The sequence below is a fragment of the Chrysochloris asiatica genome, unplaced genomic scaffold (genome assembly GCF_000296735.1).
Source record: "Chrysochloris asiatica unplaced genomic scaffold, ChrAsi1.0 scaffold00063, whole genome shotgun sequence".
Taxonomy (NCBI): Eukaryota; Metazoa; Chordata; class Mammalia; order Afrosoricida; family Chrysochloridae; genus Chrysochloris; species Chrysochloris asiatica.
In genome coordinates this window covers 10,807,391-10,832,395 of record NW_006408581.1, presented here as the reverse complement: position 1 = coordinate 10,832,395, position 25,005 = coordinate 10,807,391, and the positions used below count along the sequence as shown (strand labels likewise).

At 36.8% G+C, this 25,005-nt stretch overlaps 1 protein-coding gene across 2 annotated transcripts in view; it reads left to right on the top strand.

Moving 5' to 3' along the window:
- The window catches only part of KLHL1 (kelch-like family member 1), a 514,835-nt gene that overhangs the window by 466,312 nt on the left and 23,518 nt on the right, over window positions 1-25,005 (top strand). For both annotated transcript variants that reach the window (XM_006864306.1, XM_006864307.1), the window contains one exon: window positions 3,044-3,256. In XM_006864306.1, the coding sequence (XP_006864368.1) occupies window positions 3,044-3,256 (213 nt within the window). The remainder of the gene's footprint in view (window positions 1-3,043; window positions 3,257-25,005) is intronic.

Below are 25,005 nucleotides of genomic sequence, written 5' to 3'. Positions count from 1 at the left end.
CGTGAGGCTGAGCTGTCTTCTCATCTGCCACATACCACTCAATCACCCTGCTCCAGCCACTCACACTTTCATGGCACTCTTGGGAAACCGCACTCACTGTTGCATCTGCCATGAATCCTGTTCCTCCAGATATACCTGTATCCACATTCTCTACTAAGCTTCTTTAAGTCTTTGCACAAATGTTGCTTTTATTTCAATGTCTACTTTAACATGTAGATGAAACTGCAATCACAACCCCTACTACCATTTGTGAGCCACCTTCCCTGTTTTATCTGTATCTGTAGTACTTAGCTCCTTTTAAAGTAACATATCATATACGCATATGTATTCATTTTGGATTATTTATTCTCCTCTCACTAGAATTGAGAACAGGTTTCTTTGTTTTGTTTCTTTTCTTATTTTGCCCAGGGATATATTCATCAACTTAAGGCGCTCTGGTAGCGTAACTGTAAGGTCAGCAGTTTGAAACTACCAGCTGTTCCTCAGGAGAAAGATGAAGCTTTCTGCTCGTAAAGATTTGCAGCATCGGAAACCCTGTTCAGGGTGGCTATGGGTCAGAACCGACTCGACGGCACTTAACAACAACAACATAGTCATAAACTTAGAGTGGGACACATACTAAACCCCAAACAACCCATTGTCATCAAACCAGCTCTGACTCAGCTACTCTGTATAGAGTTCATGTTTGTAAATCTTTGGGAGCAGAAAGCCTCACCTTTCTCTTTCTGAGCAGTTGATGGGCTCAAACCACTTACCTTGTGGTTCAGTCCAGTGCTGATCCTCTAAAGCCACCACACTCCCAGGTGGCACATAGTAGGATCTCAAAAACATTTTGTCAATGATTAAGTACATGAATAAGTACACAGAGCTACTGTTAAACTCTATAACTTACATGATCACATCTTCATGATTACAACCAAATTGACAAGATTTTTTTTTTTTTAAATTAGGGACCTATGCTGTTTTTTTGAGTCTTGCTGTGTAGGTTAATGTGCTGGACTGCAAGGTCAGTTTGAGCTGCAAGGTCAGTGGTTCAAACTCACTAGCCACTCCTCGGAAACCCTACACAGGGTCACTATGAGTCAGAACTGACTTGATGGCACTTAACAACAACATGCTCTATTTCTAGTCAGTTAAATACCACTTATAGTTTAGTACGTAGTTTCCTGGTTTCTGTCACATTTATCAGTAATAAAATAATTATAGTAATTCATTATTTAATGTTCATGAGTAATTCTGCAAAACAGGACGTTATATGATTTGGATGTTGTACAAGCACCAAACCATAGTCTGGTCCTACTTTTCTCTGTATGCATCTCCAACAAGTTCTGTGCCTTAGCAGTGATTGTAATTTTGCAGAGAGAGCTTTGTTTTGTGTTTGGTCCTCAATCCACACCATTAGCAGTTTTTCCATATAGGCTAGAGGTCTCTCTTGAATTTTTATGAGCCTTGTACTTTCAGTGGAACCAATCCTTCAACAGGTTGGAGAAGATTTTCTTTTGTTTTCTGATACATTTCATGGTTACATTTTTTAAAGAAAGCTAAACAGGGAGATAACACTCTAATACTCAAGTGGCATGCAATGCTGGAAATTGAATCCTGCGGCCTATGAATCGAAGCATATAATTACATGGTAAACTTTTTAGATAGGAGGTATAATATAGTATTTACATAAACCAGTACCATAAGCATTTATTATGACAATCAAAGCATATGTAATATAGGTTATATGTTATACTCTACCATTATGTCCCTGGCAGCACAATCACTTTGCATACAAAATAGATGTGATATACATTGTATGTGTGGGAAGCTGTTGCATTCACTATACACTGTTTTATGATGGAGAATTGTGAATGTATGGGCTAGGATGCTGCCTGAATGGACATTATGTGTTACATATCTGTACAACAAAATTAGTACATCAAATAAGTTTTAGCATTACTCTGTTGGTCAGAATAGTATTGTTGCACTATTTTTGTTTTTATTGTATAAAGTGTGGCACTGTGAGCTAATGCACTAGACTGCAAAGTCATTTTGTACCGCAAATGTGGTGGTTCAAGCTCACCAGTTGCTCCTTGGACACCCTAAACAGGGTTGCTATGGGTCAGAACCAACTCAATGGTACTTAACAACAACAACATACATACATACATAAACTAGATTATAGTCACTATAAGGAAGCTGTTGTTATGGAAACACTGGCTTCATCTTTTGCATTTATATTATATTCTAAATTGTAAGGAAGGAACATATAGTGTAGCCATGATTTATACACTAATCAACAAATAAAAGGTAATTAATGTTCTTCTGATGTCATTTTCAACAAAAAATACTGTCAAATATATTGCTCGATAGTTTAAATTATCATTCATAAACATTTGTAAAATTCCCTGGTAGCATTGCGGTTATGTGTTGGACTGCTAATAGAAAGGTCAGAAGTTCAAATTTCTCAGCAGCTATTCAGTAGAAAGATGAAGCTTTCTGCTCCTGTAAAGATTTACAGCCTTGGAAATCTTATACACTGTCACTCTGAGTCAAAACAGATTGGAAGGCACACCACCACCATAACCAATTGTTGTTGTTAAGTGCCATCGAGTCGGTTCAGACCCATAGAGACCTTGTATAGGGTTTCCGAGGCTGTCAATCTTTACGGGAGCAGAAAGCCTCATCTTTTTCCCGCAAAACCCCTGAAAGTTTCTAACTGCTGAAGTCGAGCAGCCTAACTCGTAACCACTATGCTACCGGAACTCCTCACCAATATATTAATATTGATACCAATAAAAGTTAGAACAACACACTTTTACCTAATTCTACTTAATATAGTGCACTAAATATTGGAACAATGAAAATTCTATGCATATATAATAGTCTAAAATTGCCTTTTCAAAAACTTCCATGTAAAGTAGTATATTTCCAAATACAATAAAAACAATTTTGGGTTTGCGCTATGACTGAAATTTATATTTAAAAAACATTTCCTTTTCTACATTGTTGTCATCTTGATTCTAATGTCAAATCACATTTTTTAAATTGTTTTTAGGTTATATTCAGTTGGAGGTCGGGATGGAAGTTCCTGTTTGAGTTCAATGGAGTATTATGACCCTCATACAAACAAGTGGAACATGTGTGCTCCGATGTGTAAGAGGAGAGGGGGTGTGGGAGTGGCCACATGTGATGGTTTTCTTTATGCAGTAGGAGGTCATGATGCTCCAGCTTCAAATCACTGTTCCCGGCTACTAGATTATGTTGAGAGGTAAGTTCCCAAGGACACTGTTTACATGAAAATGACAACACAAATGACAACACTGTCTAATTGTAATCATTGTAAAAACTGTCTAATTTAGGAATAGTAAATTCAACTCTTAGAGTCAGGTTTATTCTTTCCTTCTGTCTCTTCCTGGCTCCCTTCTTCCCTTTTTCATCCTGCCCTTTCTGCCTAACTTCTTTCTTTCTCTCTTTTTAAAATTAGTATTTATTTAAAGCTCTAAAGTATTTCTCATGGGGTCATAAAGAAAACTTTAGTTAGTCCTTGATTTATTTAAAAGTTTGGTTAAAACAAAGCTTTAAATATTTTATTTACTGTGCATGGTTTTAAATTCTTTTGTATAACTGGATATTTTATTTATTTGTTCTATACATGCTATCTTGTTTATTCTACTGCCTCTTCAATGGAGAGTTATAGATGTCCTAGATTTATGGCATACTTTTCAATGTATGACAGAATTATTAAAACTACATTTATTTTCTATAATTCTGATATGTGGAAGAAACATATATAATCTTTCACTAATGTGATACACACATGTTGTTGTTGTTGTTAAGTGTTGTCAAGTCAATTCTGACCCACAGGGATCCTGTATAGTGTTTCCAAGGAACATCCGGTGAGCTTGAACCACCGACCTTGCAGTTCAAATGACTTTGCAGTCTGACGAATTAGCCTACAGCACCACACCAGCAGTCCAATACACACATAGAATGTAGTAAAAAGGCATCTTAGCATCACATTTCCCAACACTGTTCCAGCTTGGCTGTCTTTAGGAGTTGTGCATATAGCTTGGAAATAATTATGTTGTGTGCATTCATATGCAGAGTTAGTGAGAACACTTTGGTAATGTTCCTATTGTTGTTCTTCTTGAATGCCATTGAGTCAGTATTAACTCATAGTGACCCTATGCACAACAGAACAAAACACTGCCCAGTCCTGGGCCGACCTCACAATCGCTATGCCTAAGCCCACTGCTGCTGCCACTGCATCAATCTGTCTTGTTGGGGGTCTTCCTCTTTTTCTCCGACCCTCCACTTTACCACACATGATATCCTTTTCTGGGGACTGATCCTTCCTGATAATGTGGCCAAAGTATAAGAGACAAAGTCTGGCCATTCTGGCTTCCAAGGAGCACTCTGATTGTAATTTTTTCCAACACAGATCTGTTTGTTATTTCGGCAGCCCATGGCACTTTTACTATATTCCTCTAAAACCATAACTCAAATGCATCAATTCATCTATGGTCTTCCTTATTCACTGTCCAACTTTCCCATGGATATGATGTTATTGGAAATACCATGGCTTGGGTCAGGCGCACCTTAGTAGTCAAATTGCTACCTTTGCTCTTCAACATTTTAAAGAGGTCTTGTGCAACAAATTATCCTATTACAAAAGAATTTTCCATGATGATACATGGAAATTTTGATTAGAGATTATTAAAGTAAATTATTTTATCAGTTGAAGTAGGCTCAGTTATTCTGTAGTAGCAACAAACTTTCTATGTCGTTATTCCAAATGCTTATTTTCTATTTCTGCTACACATCTTTGACAATTCTATGATATTTTTACTCTAGGACCAAAAGTGACATAGAAACTGCAATCTTGAGTACTGTCGGTTATCATGTCTGAAGGAAAAATAAAAAATAAAATGCGAGTGCTAAACTGTCCACTAGCTGTGTAACATCATATTCTTCTGTTCACATTGTCAAGAACAGGTTTGGGTGTTAAACAGCCATTCAGAACTTCATGATGACAGTATAACAACTTGTACCTGGTAGCTCTAAAGACCATTTTAATTTTCCTCTTACTATTAAGGACATTTTATCCTTTGTTATCTTGCAAATGGTATTGCTACTGATAGAAAAGGGCTGCTGTTTAATTCTGATGAATTTTTCTGAAGCTAGGTGATTATTATTATTCCCCCTCCCCTTGGGGATAGACCATCAGTAACAGACATTCCATGAATAAAATGCAAAACCAAGTTTATTAGTATTGCTACTCTGTGAAATATCCAGTAATCTGATTACTCTGATATAGGTAGTGGTTCTGTGTCATGGAGTCAGTTCCAACTCATAGCCATTCTGTATAGGATTTCTTAGGATATGCATACGTCTTTACAAGAACAGAACCTTTTTCTCTTGGAATAGCTGATAGATACGAACTGTTGATCTGTGGCTACCAACCCTTCCTGTGACCCACTATATTCATTCCTTATTACTTTACGTGCACAAAAAAGAGCATTAAACTCTGTCCTGTGAAATTAGAAACTACAGGAATAGAAGGAAGGTAGTGATCAGAGTTAAAACATATAAAATGTATATATTTATACAAATGAACATGTATTTATATATTTAAATATATTCCTAATAAATTTAAAACTCATTCTACTTTCTTCTCCTAAATTCTTGTGAGAAATTATAAAGAAGATTATGATGAGACGCTCACTTTTACCTTGAATATCTGATACAACTGTGGCTAGTGAAATGGTATTTTACTCCCACAGTCTCTTCTAACTATACCATCAAATATATTGAAATATTGTTTGTGAGAAATATAAATATTTCAGTCTAAGGATACATTTATGATTTAGAATTAGATTTCAATAAGCATACCTAGTTCAGATTCTAGGAGATCAGTGTGGATGAGCAAGTTAAGTAATGCAGAAGCACACAGCATTAACACCATTCTTCCCATAGCTCACAGACAATGTCAGATTAATAGCATTATTATACTTTCCATAGTGTATATTTTATATTGATATGTTCATATGTAAATCTTCAATAAATCAAGACATATATAGTTGCATCTATAGAACTCTGGTATATATAATGTGAAGAATGTGTGATATGTATTTATAGGCAAATGTCATTAGAATTAGCAACATGTGGTGTACAATGCTATTTTTTTTTCTACACATAAATACACACATGAGGATAAGCCAAAAAAGATTGCTATAAAATCATGGAAATGTTTACTAGACAAAATTATCAACATATGAAGCTATTGTTTTTCTAATGGTACATTTAGGTCTATACACTTCTGAAAGCAGCATTCCATTTCTTTAACCCTTCCCCCAAAGAATCTGTGCTCTTCATTTGTAAACAACAGTTTGGAAATTTTTGAAGGACTCAAATCATGTTCCTTTTAAATGGTCTTTGGGTTTGGGGAACAAAAAGAAGTCTGAATGGGTAATATCAGGGATGTAGCCTGGATGGGGTAAGATTTCCCAACAAAATTCTTGTAGGATATCTTGTAGGATCCTTGTTAACCTCAAAGAATGAGCAAGAGCATTGTTGTGAATGGGGGGGGGGGGGCAAGGACTCATTGCAACAGTCCTGATCTTTTCCTTACCAATACAGTTTTCAATTTTCTTAAAACTTCTTTCTAATAAACCCCTATGGCATCCTGTGTCCTTTGAGACAATCTACCCAGATCACTGCTTTAAAATCCTTACAACTGTCACAATAGTCTTCTGAGCTGATCTCCCTCCCTTACATTAACTGGCCCAGTAGATCCTTTCAAAAGCCATTGTTTTGGTTGGACTTTTGTTTGAAGGCACCCAATGAAAGTAAGACAAGTGAATTATTGAGAGGACTTGTTTTCAGTTATCCACTGATAGCAGAAACATGCTTTACATGAACTAGAACCCTAGCAGCAATACTTTTTGACATGCACATACATAAAGGGCTTCAACAAGTTTGTGGAAATTTTCCTTATCTTTTAAAGTTATTATATATCGATAGTGTTAATGTACAGTTATATCATCGTACTTAAATATATTGTTCAGATTCTGGCTCTTTTGAGCAGAAAACAAAACATTGAAATTTCCAATTAGAGAAAGGAAGAAAGTCAAAATTGAGCTAGATATGGAAGGGAATTTAGAATAGCTGATGAAACAGAAGCAAACACCTTTTATGGCCAAACCACACCTTAGTGGGAACATCTTGGTAAAACAACTTAGTGCCCAAAAAGCACAATAAGTTCTGATAGAATTCAGGTGGCCCCATGAGTGTCAGAATGATGATCCTTCGTGTTTTCAAATGAGTCTGTTACCAGACATTCCTGTCAAGGCTCTTCTGTTTCAACTTAAACCTTCATTATTTCAACTAGCAACTATGATCATTAACCCTCTGTACTGCCAAGAAACTCCACTAAGATAACAGGAAACTTCTGTGCATCTCCTTTGCAATATCTGCTCTTATCTCCTACAATCTATGTTTCATTAGGAGACAGAGCTATCTTCTCATAATGCTATCAACATAGGGAGTTTTCCTTTGCTAAAATTATCACTACTGAGGACTTCTGGCAAGATGGCAGACTAGGCAGCCATATTGCACACAGACCTTCTATAACAAAGATTGTTATTGTTAAATGTCATCGAGTTGACTGACTCATAGCAACTCTCTATAGGTTTTCTGAGGAGCAACTTGTGAGTTAGAATGGCCAACTTTGTGGTTCAAACCGACCTTGCAATCTAGCATTTATCCTACAATGTCATAGCAGGAGATATAAGAGACCAAATGAATCACAGCAACAGATGCATTTTAGAGGAAAGGATACAGAAATGGATTGCAAGCTCACTAGGAGAAGGAGTTAAACAGAGGTGGTAAAAGAGGAAACCAACAGTTGAACTATTGACAGGCCTGGCTTGTCACACTCCCCTTGAACTTGTGTGAGCAGCATTGGATCTAGATGGCAGCCTGACATCACATATGCACATAAGTGGATGATGACAAGAAAGGTACAATTCATTCTTGATACCCACTATGAAGCAGTAAATTACTTCTTATGTCTCTTTTAGCTAGAATGTTTAAAATTCCACCAAATAACTTTTTTCTGATGGGTCTGGTAAGAGAAAAAAGGAGTGGATGTGTAGGAATTATAATGATTCAATTGTGATGTTGTTGTTAAGTGCCCTCAAGTCAGTTACAACTCACTGTGACCCTGTATAGGGTTTGATCTGCCAAACTTGAAGTCCAGTACTTATCATATAGTGCTACACCAGGACTCATTCATTTATGATAACAGGGTTAATTGTGAAAGCTTGAACTTTAAAGTAGGTATTGGAAGTGCTGTTGTTGGTGCTGTGGACCATTAAGTCAGAACCGACTCATAGTCAGAACTATAGAGTTTTCAAGGAGAAGCTAGTTCATTTGAATGGCAGGACAGAGATCTCACTACCATCAAATAAGAAGAGCCAGAAGCAAAGCACATTGTTTGGACCCGGAGAACTCTTCACACTGAACCTCCTTAACACGTGGAGGAAAAGCTGTGACAATGGAATAGAACATAGAACTGTGGGCTTTATAGCCTAGGAATCAAGAAAAGCTGAATGCCTTTGTACAGGAGGCTCACTTGTGGAATGGGGAGCCTCCAGACATCAGTGAAGCTAGGTTTGCTGAGCCACTAGAGATGACTACCTTTAGGCTTAGGTTTATAGTGGAGTGGTGTATACTCTGAGCATTTATCAGCAGGTCTACAAGAGCTTTACAACATTGTCAGATTAGGGCAGAGGCCAGGCCAAGAGCACAAAGGACAGAGAGCCAAAGAAAGGCCTGCCTGTGAGCAATGCAGATGAGAAACTCTCCTAAATGGTAGAACTGTGCCCTGACATTTCTGGTCCTGAATTGTACCTGTTAACTTCACTGTAGTTTCTATTATTTTTGTTGTTAGGTGCCACTGAGTCAGCTCAGACTCATAGTAACCCTATGCACAACAGATGGAAAAACTGCTCAGTCCTGAGCCTTCCTCACAATTAGTTTTACACTTGAGTCCATTATAGCTGATACTGTGTCAATCTGTCTCACTGAGAGTCTTCGTTTTCCTCACGACCTCCCAACTGACTAAGCATGATGTCCTTCTCCAGGCACTAGTCTCTCTTGAAAATATGTCTGAAGTGTGAGAAATTATGGCTTGTCATCCTGGCTTCTAAGAAACATTCTGGCTACAAATCTTCCAAGACTCATTTGTTTGTTCTGCTGTGATAATTTTGATATTCTCCAATACCATAATTCAAATGTATCAACTCTTCTACAGTCTTCCATATACATTATCCAACTTTTCAATTCTTTTGAGACAGTTGAAAATATCATGCTTTGTGTCAGATACACCCTAGTCCTCAAACTGACATCTTTGCTCTTTTACACTTTAATGAGTTCTTGTGCTACAGATTTGTCTAGATTGCTGCTTCTGTGAGTGTTGACTGTGATTTCAAGCAAAAGGAAGTCTTTGACAACTTTAGTCTTTTCTCATTTATCACGATGCAATCCATTGTGGCACTGTGGGTTAATGCACCAGACTGCAAAGCCATTTGAACTGCAAGGATGGTGGTTCAAGCTCCTAGGAAACCCTATACAGGGTCGCTATGGGTCAGAACCGACTCGAAGGCACTTCACTGAAACAACAACAATTTACTGGTCCATTTGTGAGAATTTTTGTTTTCCTTACATTGAGTGCAATTCATGCTGAAGGATGTAGACTTTCATGTTCATCAGTAAGTATTTTAAATCCTCTTCCCTTCCATCAAGTAAGGTTTATCATCTGTATATTGCAGGTTGTAAATACGTCTTTCTCAATCTCTGAAGCCACATTCTTCTTCACATAATCCAGTTTCTTGGATTATTTGCTCAATATACAGATTGAACAAGCATGATGAAAGGATATTACCTTGGTGTGCACCTTTCCTGATTTAAAACCATTCAGAGTCCCCCTGTCCTATTTTAACAACTGCCGCTTAGTCAATGTGCACTTTCCTCATGAGCACAATTACATGCTCTGTGATACCCATACTTTGCAAGATTAGCAGCAGTTTGTAATGCTCCAAACAATCAAAAGTCTTTCCATAGGTAATAAAGCATGAGTAAACATCTTTTTTTAGGATCAGCACTGGAATGTGGACCACAAGGTTGGCAGTTCAAATCCACCAGCTGCTCCTCAGAAACCCTACACAGGATGGCTATGAGTCGGAAGTGACTCGACGACACTTAACAACAACAACAACAAATATCTATCTGGTATTCTCTGCGTTCAGTCAAGATCTATCAGATGTCAACAATGGCATCCCTAGTTCTAAGTCCTCATCTGAATCCAGCTTGAATTTTTGACAGTTGCCATTTGTTGTACTGTTTTTAAATTATTGTCAATGAAATTTTAGTTGTTTGTGATATTAATGATAATGTTTTATGATTTCCACATTATGTTGCTTCACCTCTCTTTGGAATGGGCACAAATATCCCTCTCTTCCAATCAGTTCCAAGTAGCTACCTTCTAAATTCACTGGCATAGAAAAGTGAGCACCTAGATGAGTGAGCACCTACAGTGCTACATCAGCCTGATGAAATATTTCAATTTGTTTCCTATCAATTCCTGGAAACTTGTTTTTCACCAATGCCTTCAGTGCAGCTTGGACATCTTCCTTCAGTATCATTGGTTCTTGGTCCTATATTATTTCTTAAAATGGTTTAACATTGGCCATTTAATTTTGGTACAGTGACACTGTTTCCAGCATCATTCAATATTTTGTCCAATAAATATTTCAGTATATCAAATCAAGACTTGAAGTTTGACTTAAGTGCTTTCAGGTTGAGAAATGCAGAGTAGGTTCTTTCCTTTTGGTTTTCTCCCACCAGGTCACTGCACATTTCATTATCATAATTTACTTTGTCTTCTCAAGCTGCCCTTTGAAATTTTCTGCTCAACATTTTTTCTTTCTCATTTCTGACCTCACTTTTGGTCTTTTCTTTCTTTCCAGTCTTTTTAACGATCTTTTGCTTTCCTTCTATATATTCTTGATATCACTCCACAGTTCTTCTGGAATGTGGTCACTAGTTTCTAAAGCATCAAATCTGTTCTTACGATGGTCTCTAAACTCAGGTGGGATACATTCAAGTCACATTTTAGCTCTTGTGAACTTTTAATTTTTTCTTCAAATTCAGCCTTTACTTGCCTATGAACAATAGATGACCTTGGCCTTGTTTTGGCTAAAGACATTGATCTTTCCATAGATGTAGTCAATCTGATTTCATCTTCTTAGGTCCATTTTGTTGAAAAAAAAAATTATTTACAATGAATAAGTCGGTCTTGCAAAATTCTATCATGATATATCCAGTATCATTTCTGTTACCAACACCATATTTTTAAACTATTGATCCTTCCTGTTTGTTTCCAACTTTTGCATTCTAATCATCAGTAATCATCAATGCAACTTGATTGCCTATTTGATCAATTTCTGATGAAAAATTTGATAGAATTCTTCAATTTCATTGTCACTGGCATTAATGATTGGTACATAACATGTAAATAATGGTGGTAATATTTACTGAACTTCCTTGTGGACTTATGAGTATTATCCTACTACAAACAATATTGAACTTCAAGACAGATCTGGAAATGTAGTTGTTTTTAAAGATGAATGCAATGCCATTCCTCATCATTTTGACATCCCCAAGTTAGCAAGCCATGTTTGTTGAATTCTAAATGGCCGATACCAGCCCACTACAGCTGACTGATGCCTAATATAGGATCTTTATGCATTACCTTTCATTTTTTACAAATTCAAATTGTCCTAGATTCCTATTTTTTAAACTCCATGTTCTAATTGTTAATGGATCTTTACAGATATTTCTTCCGTCTTTGAGTTCTGCCTTATTAGCAAGTGAAGATCCTGAATGATTGGCGCCAGTTACTATGCTCTCCTCTACTTTGAGGAGGCAGATTTTCACCAATTGTATTTTGAATGTCTTCCTGCCTGAGGTGCTTATCTTCAAGCATTCTGACAATGATCTGCTGCTATTTGTAATGTTTTCATCTTCCAGCAATATATGTGCAACATGCTGCTGTTATTCATAAAGGTTTGCATAACTAAACATTAAAAAATAATGTACTTCTCCTTCCTAGTCTGTCTTAGTCGGGAAATTTTTGCTGAAACCTTGGTTATCTTACTAGTATTAAAAACGCCTGTACTCCTCATGTGGGGCGGTAGGGTAAGCACTGGACTGCTAACCTCAATTGTTAACAATTAGCACATACACTTAAAAATCGGGGTCTCTAAGAATGCAGAATTTCATAGACTCTTCACGTTTGGTATATCTATCTTCCATAAATTAAACATAATTTACTATCAAAGAACTAGGTTTTAACAGTCCGTGTCTCAGATTTGCCAGCCACTCATTGGAAGCCCTATGGATCAATATGATTCAGAATGGACTCAACAGCACATAACAATAATAATAATGGTCAAAATATTGAACGATGCAGGGAGTATCAAAAAAGATGAAGGTCACTCAACTCACAATAAAAAGTGAAAAAAAAAAAAAAAGATGAATGGAATACAAATAGTGTGAAATGTGTTCAACCAATTCATGAAGTAGCATAAGATCAAGAACTGATGGTACTGAAGGAAGAAGTCCAAATGCACTGAAGTGTTCAAGAATTGACAGAATACAGATTGAAATGTTACAACAAAGTGATGTAGCTAGCACTAGAGGCACTTATCTGTATCAAGAAATTTGGAAGACAGCTGCCTGAGAAATCAAATGGGAGAGATTCATATTTGTGCCTATTCCAAAGAATGGTGACCCAATGGAATGCAAAAAAACATTAATAACACATGCAACTTAAATTTTGCTGACACATCCAACTTAAATTTTGCTGAAGATAGTTCTAAAACAGTTGCAACAGTACATCATTAACAAAAAAGAGAAAGACCCCCCCCCCACCACCACCGAGAGAGATAGATTGCTATGTTGTTGTTAAGTGCTGCTGAGTCAGTATTGTCTCATAGGGATCCTGTGTAAGGTTTCTAAGGAGAAGCTGGTGAGTTTGAACCACCGGTCTTGTGGTTCAAACTGGCCTTCCAATCTAGATTGACATAGTGGCAGCAACAGTTAGTTCAAACATAACAACAACTGTGAGGATAGTACAGGGCCAGGCAATGTTTGGGTCTGTCATGCTTAGGGTCATTATGAGTCAGAACTGGCTCAAGAGCTTCTGTAAACAACTATATTAAATACTGTAGTTTTAGATGACTTTTTCTGATATGACTGGGGTAGATTTATGCCAGACAAACAGCAATAAATATATTATTCTCTGAAATTAAAAATAATCTTTAAAAATAAACATACAAAGGTCCAGAATCTGTGACAACTCATGTATTGAGACCCTTTGGAGACCCTGCTTTTAAAGTGTATGCAATAACTGTGGACTATCAATATGTCTGGAGTCCTGGTGTAGAGCTGGACTAAAAGTTTAAGTTGAATTGTGAGGTTGGTGGTTCAAACTCAGCAGCCTCTCCTCAGAAACCCTATATTGGGTCACTATGAGTAAGAAAGAACTTGAGGCACTTCATAATAAACAGCAATCACCATCTCTAAACTAGGCTAGGATAAGATTAGATAGTTGTACCAATGGCTTATAAACTAAGTGACATTTTTCTAAATCCTCAGTTATAGACTAAAAATGTCAGAATAACCTGTTTTCTTTGGAGACATGTGGAAAGTAAGTTAAATGGTAATGTATCTGTAAGTTTTAAGGGAGAAGCACATTTCTGTGGAAAGGTAGATATACATGATATAGTGGTTACAAATTGGGCTGTGAACCTTAAGGTCAGCAGTTGGAAACTACCAGCTGCTCCATGGGAGAAAGATAAGGCTTTCTGTTCCCATAAAGATTTACAGCCTTGAAAACCCTGTACAGGGTCGCTATGGGTCGGCACCAACTTGGCGGTACTTAACAACAACAACATCATTTGTTATATAGATGTAAAAATGTATGCCTGTGTCAAAGATCAAAAGTAATTTTAATGCTGGGAAGGCTATTTAAAATACATAATTTCTAGTCACCTTGTTAACAATAGATTTCTGTCTTTTAAGAAGACAAGGTTATTATATTATATACCACTACTTAGTTTTGAACTATTAAGAAATACTTTTAAATGAGCTTTGACCTACATTAACATCATTTGAATGTGATCCAAGTTCTATTGATTAATAATAGTTTAAGTCATTTTTAAAGCTATAATAACAGAACTCTTTCTGAGAGGAATCAGTTTAACCCGTCTTCTTGCTTTCTGCTGTGCTTACAACTCATTTCCTTTTCTCAACCTTGAGTAGTAACTGTAATGAAATATGACCAAATCAAGATAAAATACTTTATGTATCTTCATAGAGAACATAAATCTAATTAACTTTTTAAAACCCTTTTTAGTCTAAAAATAAGAAAAGGATATTGAGTAGGGAAGGTAGAATCTAGTTCACCCATCTTTATAATTGTTCATGGTCTATGATAGTTTCAAGAGTAGCACAAAGATGGAAAGAATATATTATCAATAAATTGATTCTACAAATGACCATATATTTTAAGTAAAGATTAAGTACATAATCAACAAAAGGACATGGAATGCACTGAGAATATTAAGAAAAATTTATATTGTTAAACATTGCATTAACTTCCTCATATTCTATCGTAGGGGTGAAATTGACAAATAATATCTTGATAGTAAACTCCAAACCATTTCACCTCACATTTGACTCTAAGTAACAAGACTGATGCAGCTAAATAGGAAGAAGGAATACTATCTTAGAGATTATATGGAAAATGCTTTGTTGAGGAATATACTTTGATCAGAGAATAATTTCTATCTGGAGACAGGCATTTGAAACTAAAATAGCCACTTTTGTCTGGTTGCAATCTGTTCAAACCATTTTAAAGCTTATAATTCCTTAATTTAGAATTAAAATAAGAATTTACTATAGATGACATGAAAAAAATTAAGGAAAGTTATAAAGGAAATACAATTCAACTGAAACTTTGCTACCCCAAATTGTTCCTGTTAATTCTCTTATGTCTATCTTTGATTTATTTTTTTGTGTTTTAATATATACATTCTAGCAAAAATTAAATTCTAGCTGGAATTCAGTATGCTTCTTTGTCTCTTTTTTTAAATGTATTTTTAGACTTTGTGTGTCAGAAGTATACCATATAATAAGTGTTGAAATCATTGTAAATATTGAATAAGTAAATGGATAGATAGTGTGCATTGTCTGATGGCTTGAGTTTCCTTTTCTTAAAATCTATTAAAGCTTATGCCATTTAAAAAAAAAAAAAAAACAATTCTGATCAATACAGCAGTCTCATTAGGGACAAGTATTTAGTTGCTCTGTTTTAAAATAAGATGTTTTAGGTACAGATGTAGTCTTAGTTATCTAGTGCTGCTACAACAGAAATACTACAGTAGATGGCTTGAACAAATAAAAATGGATTCTCTCAGTTTAGGAGGCTAGAAATCAGAATTCTGAATGCCAGCTCTGAGGAAATGTCTTTGTCTCCTTTCAATATTTGTAGGCCCAGCATTCCTTGGAGATCTCCATGTGTCTTGACATCAATCTTTCTCTCTATCTAAGAGCCTAACAATGCATGGAACCCAGGTCCAAACTACACTCTTGACTTCTGACACTTTTTCTTTTGTCTTTAGTAAGATGAAAGCTGTTGCAGGCCAACCCATTGTAAACTTCCTTACATCAGAGCAAGGTTGTGATGAGATTCAGGCAGGGTGTTATAGCCCACTTTTAGTCCTCTTATTGGTTTATCACTTTAGATCACAACATGGGTGATCATCACTTAACTGCTACATACATCATCATGTAACTGCAAAACCACTGAGGACTATGACCAACCAAACTAAGCTGGAACAGATTTTGGAGGACAAAATTCAATCCATGATAGCTGTTATTAACTATTTACTGGTTTTGTGCTGTGGGATAAAGTACTGGTTCGCAAGGTCGGCTTGAACCATAAAGTCAGTGGTTCAAACTCACCATCTACTCCTTGGAAACCCTATATAGGGTCGCTATGAGTCTGAACCAACTTGACAGCACTGAACAACAACAATATATGTATATATCTTTTTAATGGCATCATGGCATAGCACTCTAGAATAAGCACTGGTAGGTGAACACATCAAAAATGAGCAGTTCAAACCTACTATCCAATCCTTGGGAATCCTATATAGGATAAATATGAATACTTGCTGACTCTATGGCACTTAACAAAAACAATGTACTCTTGTTACAAATTTTTTCAAGATTAATAACAAAAATATATATTTCTTTTTATATTTTTTTTCAAGATTGTTCTTGTTTTACTTGCAGATATTTTGTACATTTTAATGAATACATTTCCTTCATGATATTGTTTATTGTCATTTTGATTATATAGATTTTTTGCTTTCAAGCTATCTGAAAGTCTTAATGACTTAAAAGGACCTTCCTAGTTATCTTTCATTATTCTACGCATTGACTGGACTCATCTAGACTACTCTTCTAGTGTCAGTGATAATGGTATAATGTTGAGTCATCTAGGGGCTGAACAGGGCTAGAATGTTAAAGATGGTTCATTTACAGGGCTAGAATTTGTAGTTGCCTGATATCTGAGAGCTCAGACAAATCCGCCAACCAGAGCATCTTGACTTTTCTTCACATCATCTCTCCTTATGGCTTAGGCTACTCAGAGAATAATGGCTGGAGTCCTAATGGAATGATGCCAAGAGAAACACATTCCAAGAAGACAGCACCCAATATGCAATGTCACCTTAAACCTTAGTTTACATCAGACTTGTTAATGTCCCATTTGTTAATATTAGTCACAGTGATGTAGAAGTGGACTACACCCAGGACATGAATATTGAGGGAAGGTGAGTTAGGTGACAAGTAAACATAAAATGCAATTGTGTTTATGCTTTGAAAATGAATTTTTAATCTGAAATCAGATACATGTACATCTATATTTTATACTCCTTTTATATTTTTATTTGTTATCAGTTAATTATTTAATTAATAAGTCTGGCCAATTACTTGGAAATCTTTATTCTCCCAGTTCAGGTGCTGGTGTCAAGGTGATAAATTAGAAGAGTTAGCTAAACTGAAAATAATAATCAAGTCTTTTTTTTTAACTTACAGTGATAGGGCTAAAGGAACATGGTGCCTCTGTGGGCTGCTAGCCACAGGTCAGTTGTCCAAATCCAACAGCTGATACACAGGAGAAAGATTAGGCCATCTGTTCCCATAAAAATTTCCAGTTTTAAAAATCCCATTTAGGGTCACTAATGGTGTGGCATTGTAGGATAAGCACTGAAGTGCAAACCACAAGATCAGCTGTTCAAAAACAATGACTGCTTCTTGGAAGCAATGAATCGTTATGAGTCGTAAATGACTTGATGGCACTTAAAAACAACTACAAATGTGTTGAAAAGCAGACACTTAATGGTTTAAAATTAGGAAAGGTGTGTACCAGGGTTATATTGTTTTACCATACTTATTCAATCTGTCTGCTGAACAAATAATCCAAGAAGCTGGATTATATGTAGAAAAACATGGGATCAGAATTGGAGGAAGACTCATTAATAACCTGTGATATGTAGATGAAACAATCTTGCTTGCTGAAAACAAAGAGGACATAAAATACTTACTGATGAATATCAAAGACCACAGGCTTCAGTATGGGTTACACCTCAATTAAAAGAAAACAAAAATCCTCATCACTGGACCAATAAATAACATTATGATAAATGGAGAAACAAGGGATGTTGTAAAAGACTTCATTTTGCTCGTATCCACAATCAACACTCATGCAAACAGCAGTCATGAAATGAAACCACGTTTTGCATTAGGCAAATCTGCTCCACAAAACCTATATAATGTGTTGAAGAACAAAGAAGTCAGTTTGAGGACTAAGGTGTGCTTGACCTAAGCCATGGTATTTTCAATACCATCATATATATGTGAAAGTTTGGCAGTTCATAATGAAGACAAAAGATGAATTGATACTTTTGACTTAATATTTTGGAGAATATTAAAGGGCCATGGACTACCAGAAGAACAAACAAATCTGTGTTGAATGAAGTACAACCAAAATGCTCCTTAGAAGGCAGGATGGATGAGACTTAGGCTCTCATAATTTGGACATATTATAGGGAGGGTCCAGTCCCTAGAGAAGGACATCATGCTTGGTAAAGAGGGTCTGAGAAAAAGTGGACGGCCCCCAACAAGATGGAATGGCCCAATGGTCATGGTAATGCTCTCAGTGGTAACAATAACTGTTAGTATGGCACAGGATGGGACAATGTCTTGTTCTGTTGTACATAGGATTACTATGAGCTGGAACTGACTTGAAGGCACCTAACAATGATGGGGCAAGGTCACCTTGATGGCAATAAGTTTGTTTTTTGACTTGGTATATGCAATAAACAATAACAAAATTAAAGAACAAAAATATAACATTAACAACATTTTAAAAAGTGTTATTATTAAGTGCAGTTGAATTGGTTCTAACTCATAATGACCCTGTAGAAGGTTTGCAAGGAGCCATTGGTGGATTTGAAATGCCAGACTTTTGGTTAGAAAGTCAGTGGGTATCAGCCAAAAACACACCAGGCAATAAATCTGAGTACAATAAAAAGAAAACAGTTAAACATTATTGAAATAAGTTAAAGGAGTAGTTACAAGTCAGGCTGCTAACTTCAAAGTCAACAGTTTGAAACTACCAGCACCTCCATGGGAGAGAGATTCGCCTCCCAAAAAGATTTACAGCCTCGGAAACCCTGTACAGGCTTGCTATGAATCGGAACTGATGTCATGGCATACAACCACCAAACAAATAAAGGGAAGTTGCCTATTAAATTACTTAAGTTAATAAAGGGAAATATCATTAATAAGCTTAAAATGAATATTATAAAAGCAGAATTTTCCTCTAAGTGATTTCTAGAACTAAAGCAATTTTAATTAAATTGCAAATGCTGTGTGTGGTGCAATTTTGGGTGTATATAATTGAAAGGCTGATCTTTGCATTTAAATAAAAGTACAAAAGGTCATAAATCCAGACAACATTGAAGAAGAACAAGATATTTAGACCAATTAAAAAGATTTGTTAATTAAGCAGATACAGTACTAGCATAGTGTAGACAAGTTGATAAATGGATGGATTAACAGAATATTAATGTAAGGACACTTGTAATAGAGATTGCCAAGACTACCCTCAGTTTTGAAATTTTTTTCAAAGGCTGAGCATATAGTCAAATTCACAGCTATGACTTAATGCCATGAAACCAAGTAAAGTATAATAAGTAAAAGGAAACATTACATGGGACAAAGATCAGAAGAAACCAGGCACTAACTTCCATGTTTCTTCTCTGATTGTTATATAGGATGGCAAGAATGCCTCCAGAAAACAAGTAAGAAATAGTTTCTACCAGAGATTCTCTTTAGAAATTAAGTACCCAGCATGCCCTGTGAATTCTTGTTCGCAGAATTAAAGCAGTAAAGCACAAAAAGTCTTGTAACAGTGAACCATTCTTATCAGGGAATGGGAAAAACCTTCCTAAATCCAGGTTTTATGATGTGATGCTGTAGGATAAGCTCTGGATTTCTAACTGCAAGGTCAGAAGTTTAAATCCACCAGCCATTTCAGAAGCCATATACAGGGTTACTATGAGTGGGAATCCACTTGACGACACACAACAATACATCTTCCAGCCAAGATCAGGATTCCAAGCATGTCTTTATATGGATTGCAGTAACAGATTTACTATGCTTCTTTCTGTACTATGACCAAGGTAGAACTGATAAACAGTTAGGAAAGGCTATTCTTTACAACAGTATATGGTCGTTTGGATATCTCATGCATGTGAGAAATGTTGTCTATACTGACAAATGCTCAAGTAATCCAATCTGTACTCATTTTAGTGAGAGTGGGGTTTTCTTTGATTTTGCAAAATTGGGTGTCCAACCAAGAGACACAGGCAGATGTGCAGCATGGCCATTTGACAAAGACTTTTATTAACCTAACTCCAAAAAACTCCCTCCTCCATTTCCCCTTTACTGGGTACTTTGGGGTTTACAATCTCTCCCAAATGGCATCTACTAGTCCCTACAGGGAACATTTTCATTTAAAGTTAGTTTCACTACCACTACTTCCTTGATGGGTGTATTCTTATTTTAAAAGAGTCTAGCAGGTCAAACTAGTCTCTTCCTCTCCTCAGAGTTCCCTATTGTCTTGCTACCCCCAAGATTTCCTTGAGTTTGAAGATGGATCACCCCAATAGCTATTTCTCACATGCAGAAAAAAATAAATCTCGGCTTCTATCTCACACAGAACAGAAAGAAAACAAACCCTGAGAATATCTAGTCAATTCTGACACATAGAGATCCTATGTTGTTGTTGTTGTTATGTGCCATCGAGTCGGTTCCGACCCATAGCGACCCTGTATAGGGTTTCTGAGGGTGTAAATCTTTACGGGAGTAGAAAGCCTCATCTTTCTCCCGCTGAGCAGCTGGTAGTTTCAAACCACTGACCTTAAAGTTCGCAGCCCAATTCGTAACCACTACGCTACCAGAAAAAGAGTAAAATCATCCAGTTGGTTTTCTGAAACTGTACTCTGTAGAGGAGCAGACTGACATATATATTTTCCCCTGGAGTCATTGGTGGTTTGAATCAAAGGTCTTTCAGCAAGTATTTAACCACTGTGCTACAGATCTTCTTATCTCACATCATTATTGTTGTTGTTAAGTTCTGTCTACTTGATTCAGACTCATAGCGACCCTGTTTCCGAGGAATGGGTGGTAAATTTGAACCATTGACCTGGTGGTTGTTTTTGTTGTTAAGTGCCGTCAAGTTGGTTCCAACCCATAGCGACCCTGTACAGGGTTTCTGAGGCTGTAATCTTTACAGAAGCAGAAAGCCTCATCTTTCTACTGCAGAGCAGCTGGTAGTTTTGAACTGCCCGATTCATAACCATTACGCTACCAGAGCTCCTTGATCTTGTGGTTAGCAGTCCAGTAGTTACCTTACAGTGCTACAGCAGGGCTCCTACATACACCATTGTTACTTTTGTTGTTATTCTTGTTGTTAAGTCCCTTAGAGTCAGTTCCGACCCATAGCAACCCTGTATAGGGTTTCCAAGGAGCAGCTAGTAAGTTTGAACTGCTGACCTTGCTGTTCAGGTGACTTTTTAGTGCAGCACATTAACCCACAGCATCACACCAGGATTATACATAACACCATTAAGAGGGTAAACATTTAAAGAAAATAGTAGAGAAATAGTCATACTACATAATAAGTAACAAAGACATTGTTTCCAAATTATATAAAGAAATTCTGAAGCTAATTTAGAACACAAAACCATGTGGATAATAGGCAAACTGTTTGGACGGGATCTCTTCAAAAGAGGACATTCGTATGGAAAATCAATATTGTAATAAGTTCTTGACACTGTCAGTTCCTAGGATAGTATCAATGAAAATCAAAATATCATAGAAATGTTATCTGAGTTGCCAACACCATGCGGGTTGTAACAAAGGAAGGACTTTATTGTGCTAGCACGTATCTCAGTGGATTTGTATCCAGAGTCTGAGTCCTGTCTTCCCTATGTGAGAATATTTTATAGGGAATAGGGATGCATACATGAGTTAATTTGGGATTGGTTAGCAGGGGCCAACAGCTTCACAGGGCTACCTGGGATTGGTTGGCTACAAAAATAGGTAGGGAAGGATGTATTAGCATACAAGCAAGCAGTTACAGAAGCAGAAGCAGGTAAACATTAGCTCAGGGCTCTGTTCCCTCCCAGAGGTGGGTCAGGAACAGGAGATTAGCCTAGGTAATCACATCAGGCTGAGGTGGTCTGTTGCTTATTTCCGGGAATGTGAATTTTGCTCCAGGAATGAGCTCTGAGTCTGGGGGAAATGGGGGCCACCAGCACCTATTTCCGCAGGCCTGACTGCTTCACTACTACTTACCCACCAGAAATGAAAACACAGTTCATATCATATGTTGGAGAGTATGGTAGAGAGCTGCTTAAACTCTCTTTACACTGTGGGTTTAACTATATATTGGTACAGCACTACCAGAACTCAGTAGTCTATGAACAATAACACCCACCCACTTTCTCCCTCTTTTCTGCACTTGGTAATCAAATAAATTTGAAAATTGACTTGCTTTACATTTCCCTTATATATGTCTAAAGTTTAGTCTGTTAGCAGTTGCCTTTCTTTATCAAAACAAAAGAATAGAACAACTAAAAATATCATTTGCTATAAACCAACTATATTTTCACCTTGAATTGTCCTATTCACAACTAAATTATTAAAATCTTTCCAGTATAGAATGCATACTTCATTCACCTGAAATCTTTAAGGCACTCTGCTATGGCTGATATTTGATACACTATAGTAGATTCCTGACTCAAGAGGACCTCATGCATAAGGGAGCAAAATACTGGGTTGAAGATGTTGCTCTTTTTGTTAAGTGCCGTGGAGTCAGTTCCGACCTACAGCAACCCTGTATAGGGTTTCCAAGGAGCAGCTGGTGAGCTTGAACCACCAACCTTGCAGTTCAAACGGCTTTGCAGTCTGGAGCATTAGCCCACAGCACCACACCAGGACTCCATGTTATTGTTGTTATGTGCCATGGAGTCGGTTCCAACTCTTAGCGACCCTGTACAGGGTTTCTGAGGCTGTAAATCTTTACGGGAGCAGAGAGCCTCATCTTTCTCCAGCGGAACAGCTGGTAGTTTCGAACTGCTGACCTTGCGGTTCGCAAGCCCTATTTGTAACCACTATGCTACCAGAGCTCCTTCCAGGACTCGTAGGACCATGAAAATGCAGTGGCTCTGTATGATAAACACTGAATTAGGAACCACAGAGTTGGCAGTTTGAGTCCACCAGCCCCTCCCACAAAGATTTACAGCTTCAGAATCCCTGTATAGGGTCATTATGAATTGGCACTTAACAACATCAACAATAGATAAAATCATTGAGATCCATAGAATTTAAATGACAGATTTTCCAAAGTAGATCCTCAGGCTTCTCTTCTTAGCATGCTTTAGTCTGGAGCTCTGAAACCTGTTCAGCATCACTGCACCACACAAGCCTCCACAACAACAACAACAACAACAACAAAAAATGCAGGCTGGTATGGACTCATAAAGTACATTGTGTCTTTCTATGGAAGGGGAGAACTCGAACACCAATGCCCCATAAGTCACTCTTTAGAATCTGTTTATTCATGCTTATACCATGTTTATTTTCTTGCTTGTTTAATTTTGTGCTACAGGAAAATACACTTGACTACAAATCACTTATCTATTGTTTTAATTTATTATCTTGATGAATAGTGCCTGCACAGATCTATTAAATGGGTTTTTCCAGTTCTGTTTATTAACAAAGTAATAGTTTCTAGTTTTGTTTTTTTTAATCTCCTTAAATATTTCAAGTTCAATTTTAGTCCTCAACGTTTGTAAAAACAATAATGCTTACAAAATTAATGGTACCTCAAAAAAATTTAATACTTGTTTCAGAGAAACTAACTTTTGTTCTCTTATCTCATGCCTCTGGCAAGTTTGCAGTTTACAGCCAATTTTAGCCAGTATACAATGGTGCTTCTCATGCCTGAGGGATATAAACTTTAATAGTCTCTGAACTATCCTTCACATTTAACTAGAAGGCAAAGGTGAGATGTTGGAAAGGAAGGCAGCCTAAATACAAAAAGGCACTCCCTCTTTTATTTTTACAAACAATAAAAACAACCAGGGGCAACAAATAAATTTTTGTGCACACACTAGCGAGTGAGCAAATGAATTGCATCTGTCAACAATATGGAACTAGCAATGATAGAGCTTATGCTTTGTAATTGTTTGAAAAACGCTTATACATCTATGAATTCTCTCCTAAGCAAAAAACTGCTGCTTTCAGTTTGGGGGTAATAACTTTTTATGTCCTCAGGCTGAGATGTGATTCCACAATAGGTGCTGAATACAGAAAAATCTCACATTAGATTCATTAATATGAGAACAAAGGAACTAAAAAATGAAACCACTGGGTAAGTTTGAAGTCATGCAAGTATCACCCTTAAATATCTGATGTAGAATGGAGGGAAACCAGTATTTTTGTTGTTGTTGTATTTTTTTCCAAGATAATATATGCAAATTTAAGCAGTGTTATCATTAATAATTATGTATTTGTTGTTGTTGTTAAGTGCCATGGAGTAGACCCAACTCATAGCGAGACTTTTGCAGGATTTCCAAGGAGTAGATTTGTTGGTTTGGACTACTAGCTTGAACCACCGACCTTGTTCAAACTGACCTTGTGGTCCAGTCCTTATCCTAAAATGCCACACCAGGACTCCGTAAAGATTGGAGGTGGTCTTGGGGAGGCCTTGTCCATGAGGGGGGACCAAGAAGATGAGGCTTTCTGCTCATGCAAAGATATATAGTTTTGAAAACTCTATATAAGTATATGAGTTGAAGAAACTGGAAGGCACTTAGCAACAGCAAAGATATGCTGTTGCTCTTGTTAAGTGCAATCAAATCTATTTCGACCCATAGAAACCCTGTATAGAGTTTCTGAAGAGTAGCTGGTGACCTTGAACCACTGACCTTGCAGTTCAAAGAGACTTTGCAGTCCAGCACATTAGGCTTTAAAATTAATTTGTTTTCTATTTAATACTAAATTGCAAGACTTGAATTTATGAGAAGTATTCACCAAAACTTTAAAATTCTTTCTGGACCAGAACTGTAACCTGTTAACCTCCTAAATAAACCAAACAGTTGTGAGTATTCAAAAAAAAAGGCAACGTTTTAATTCCTCCCAAAAATTGTGATATATAGATATACATATGTGTATAAGGAGCTCTGGTAGCGTATTGGTTACGAATCGGGCTGCGAACCTTAAGGTCAGTGGTTCGAAACTACCAGC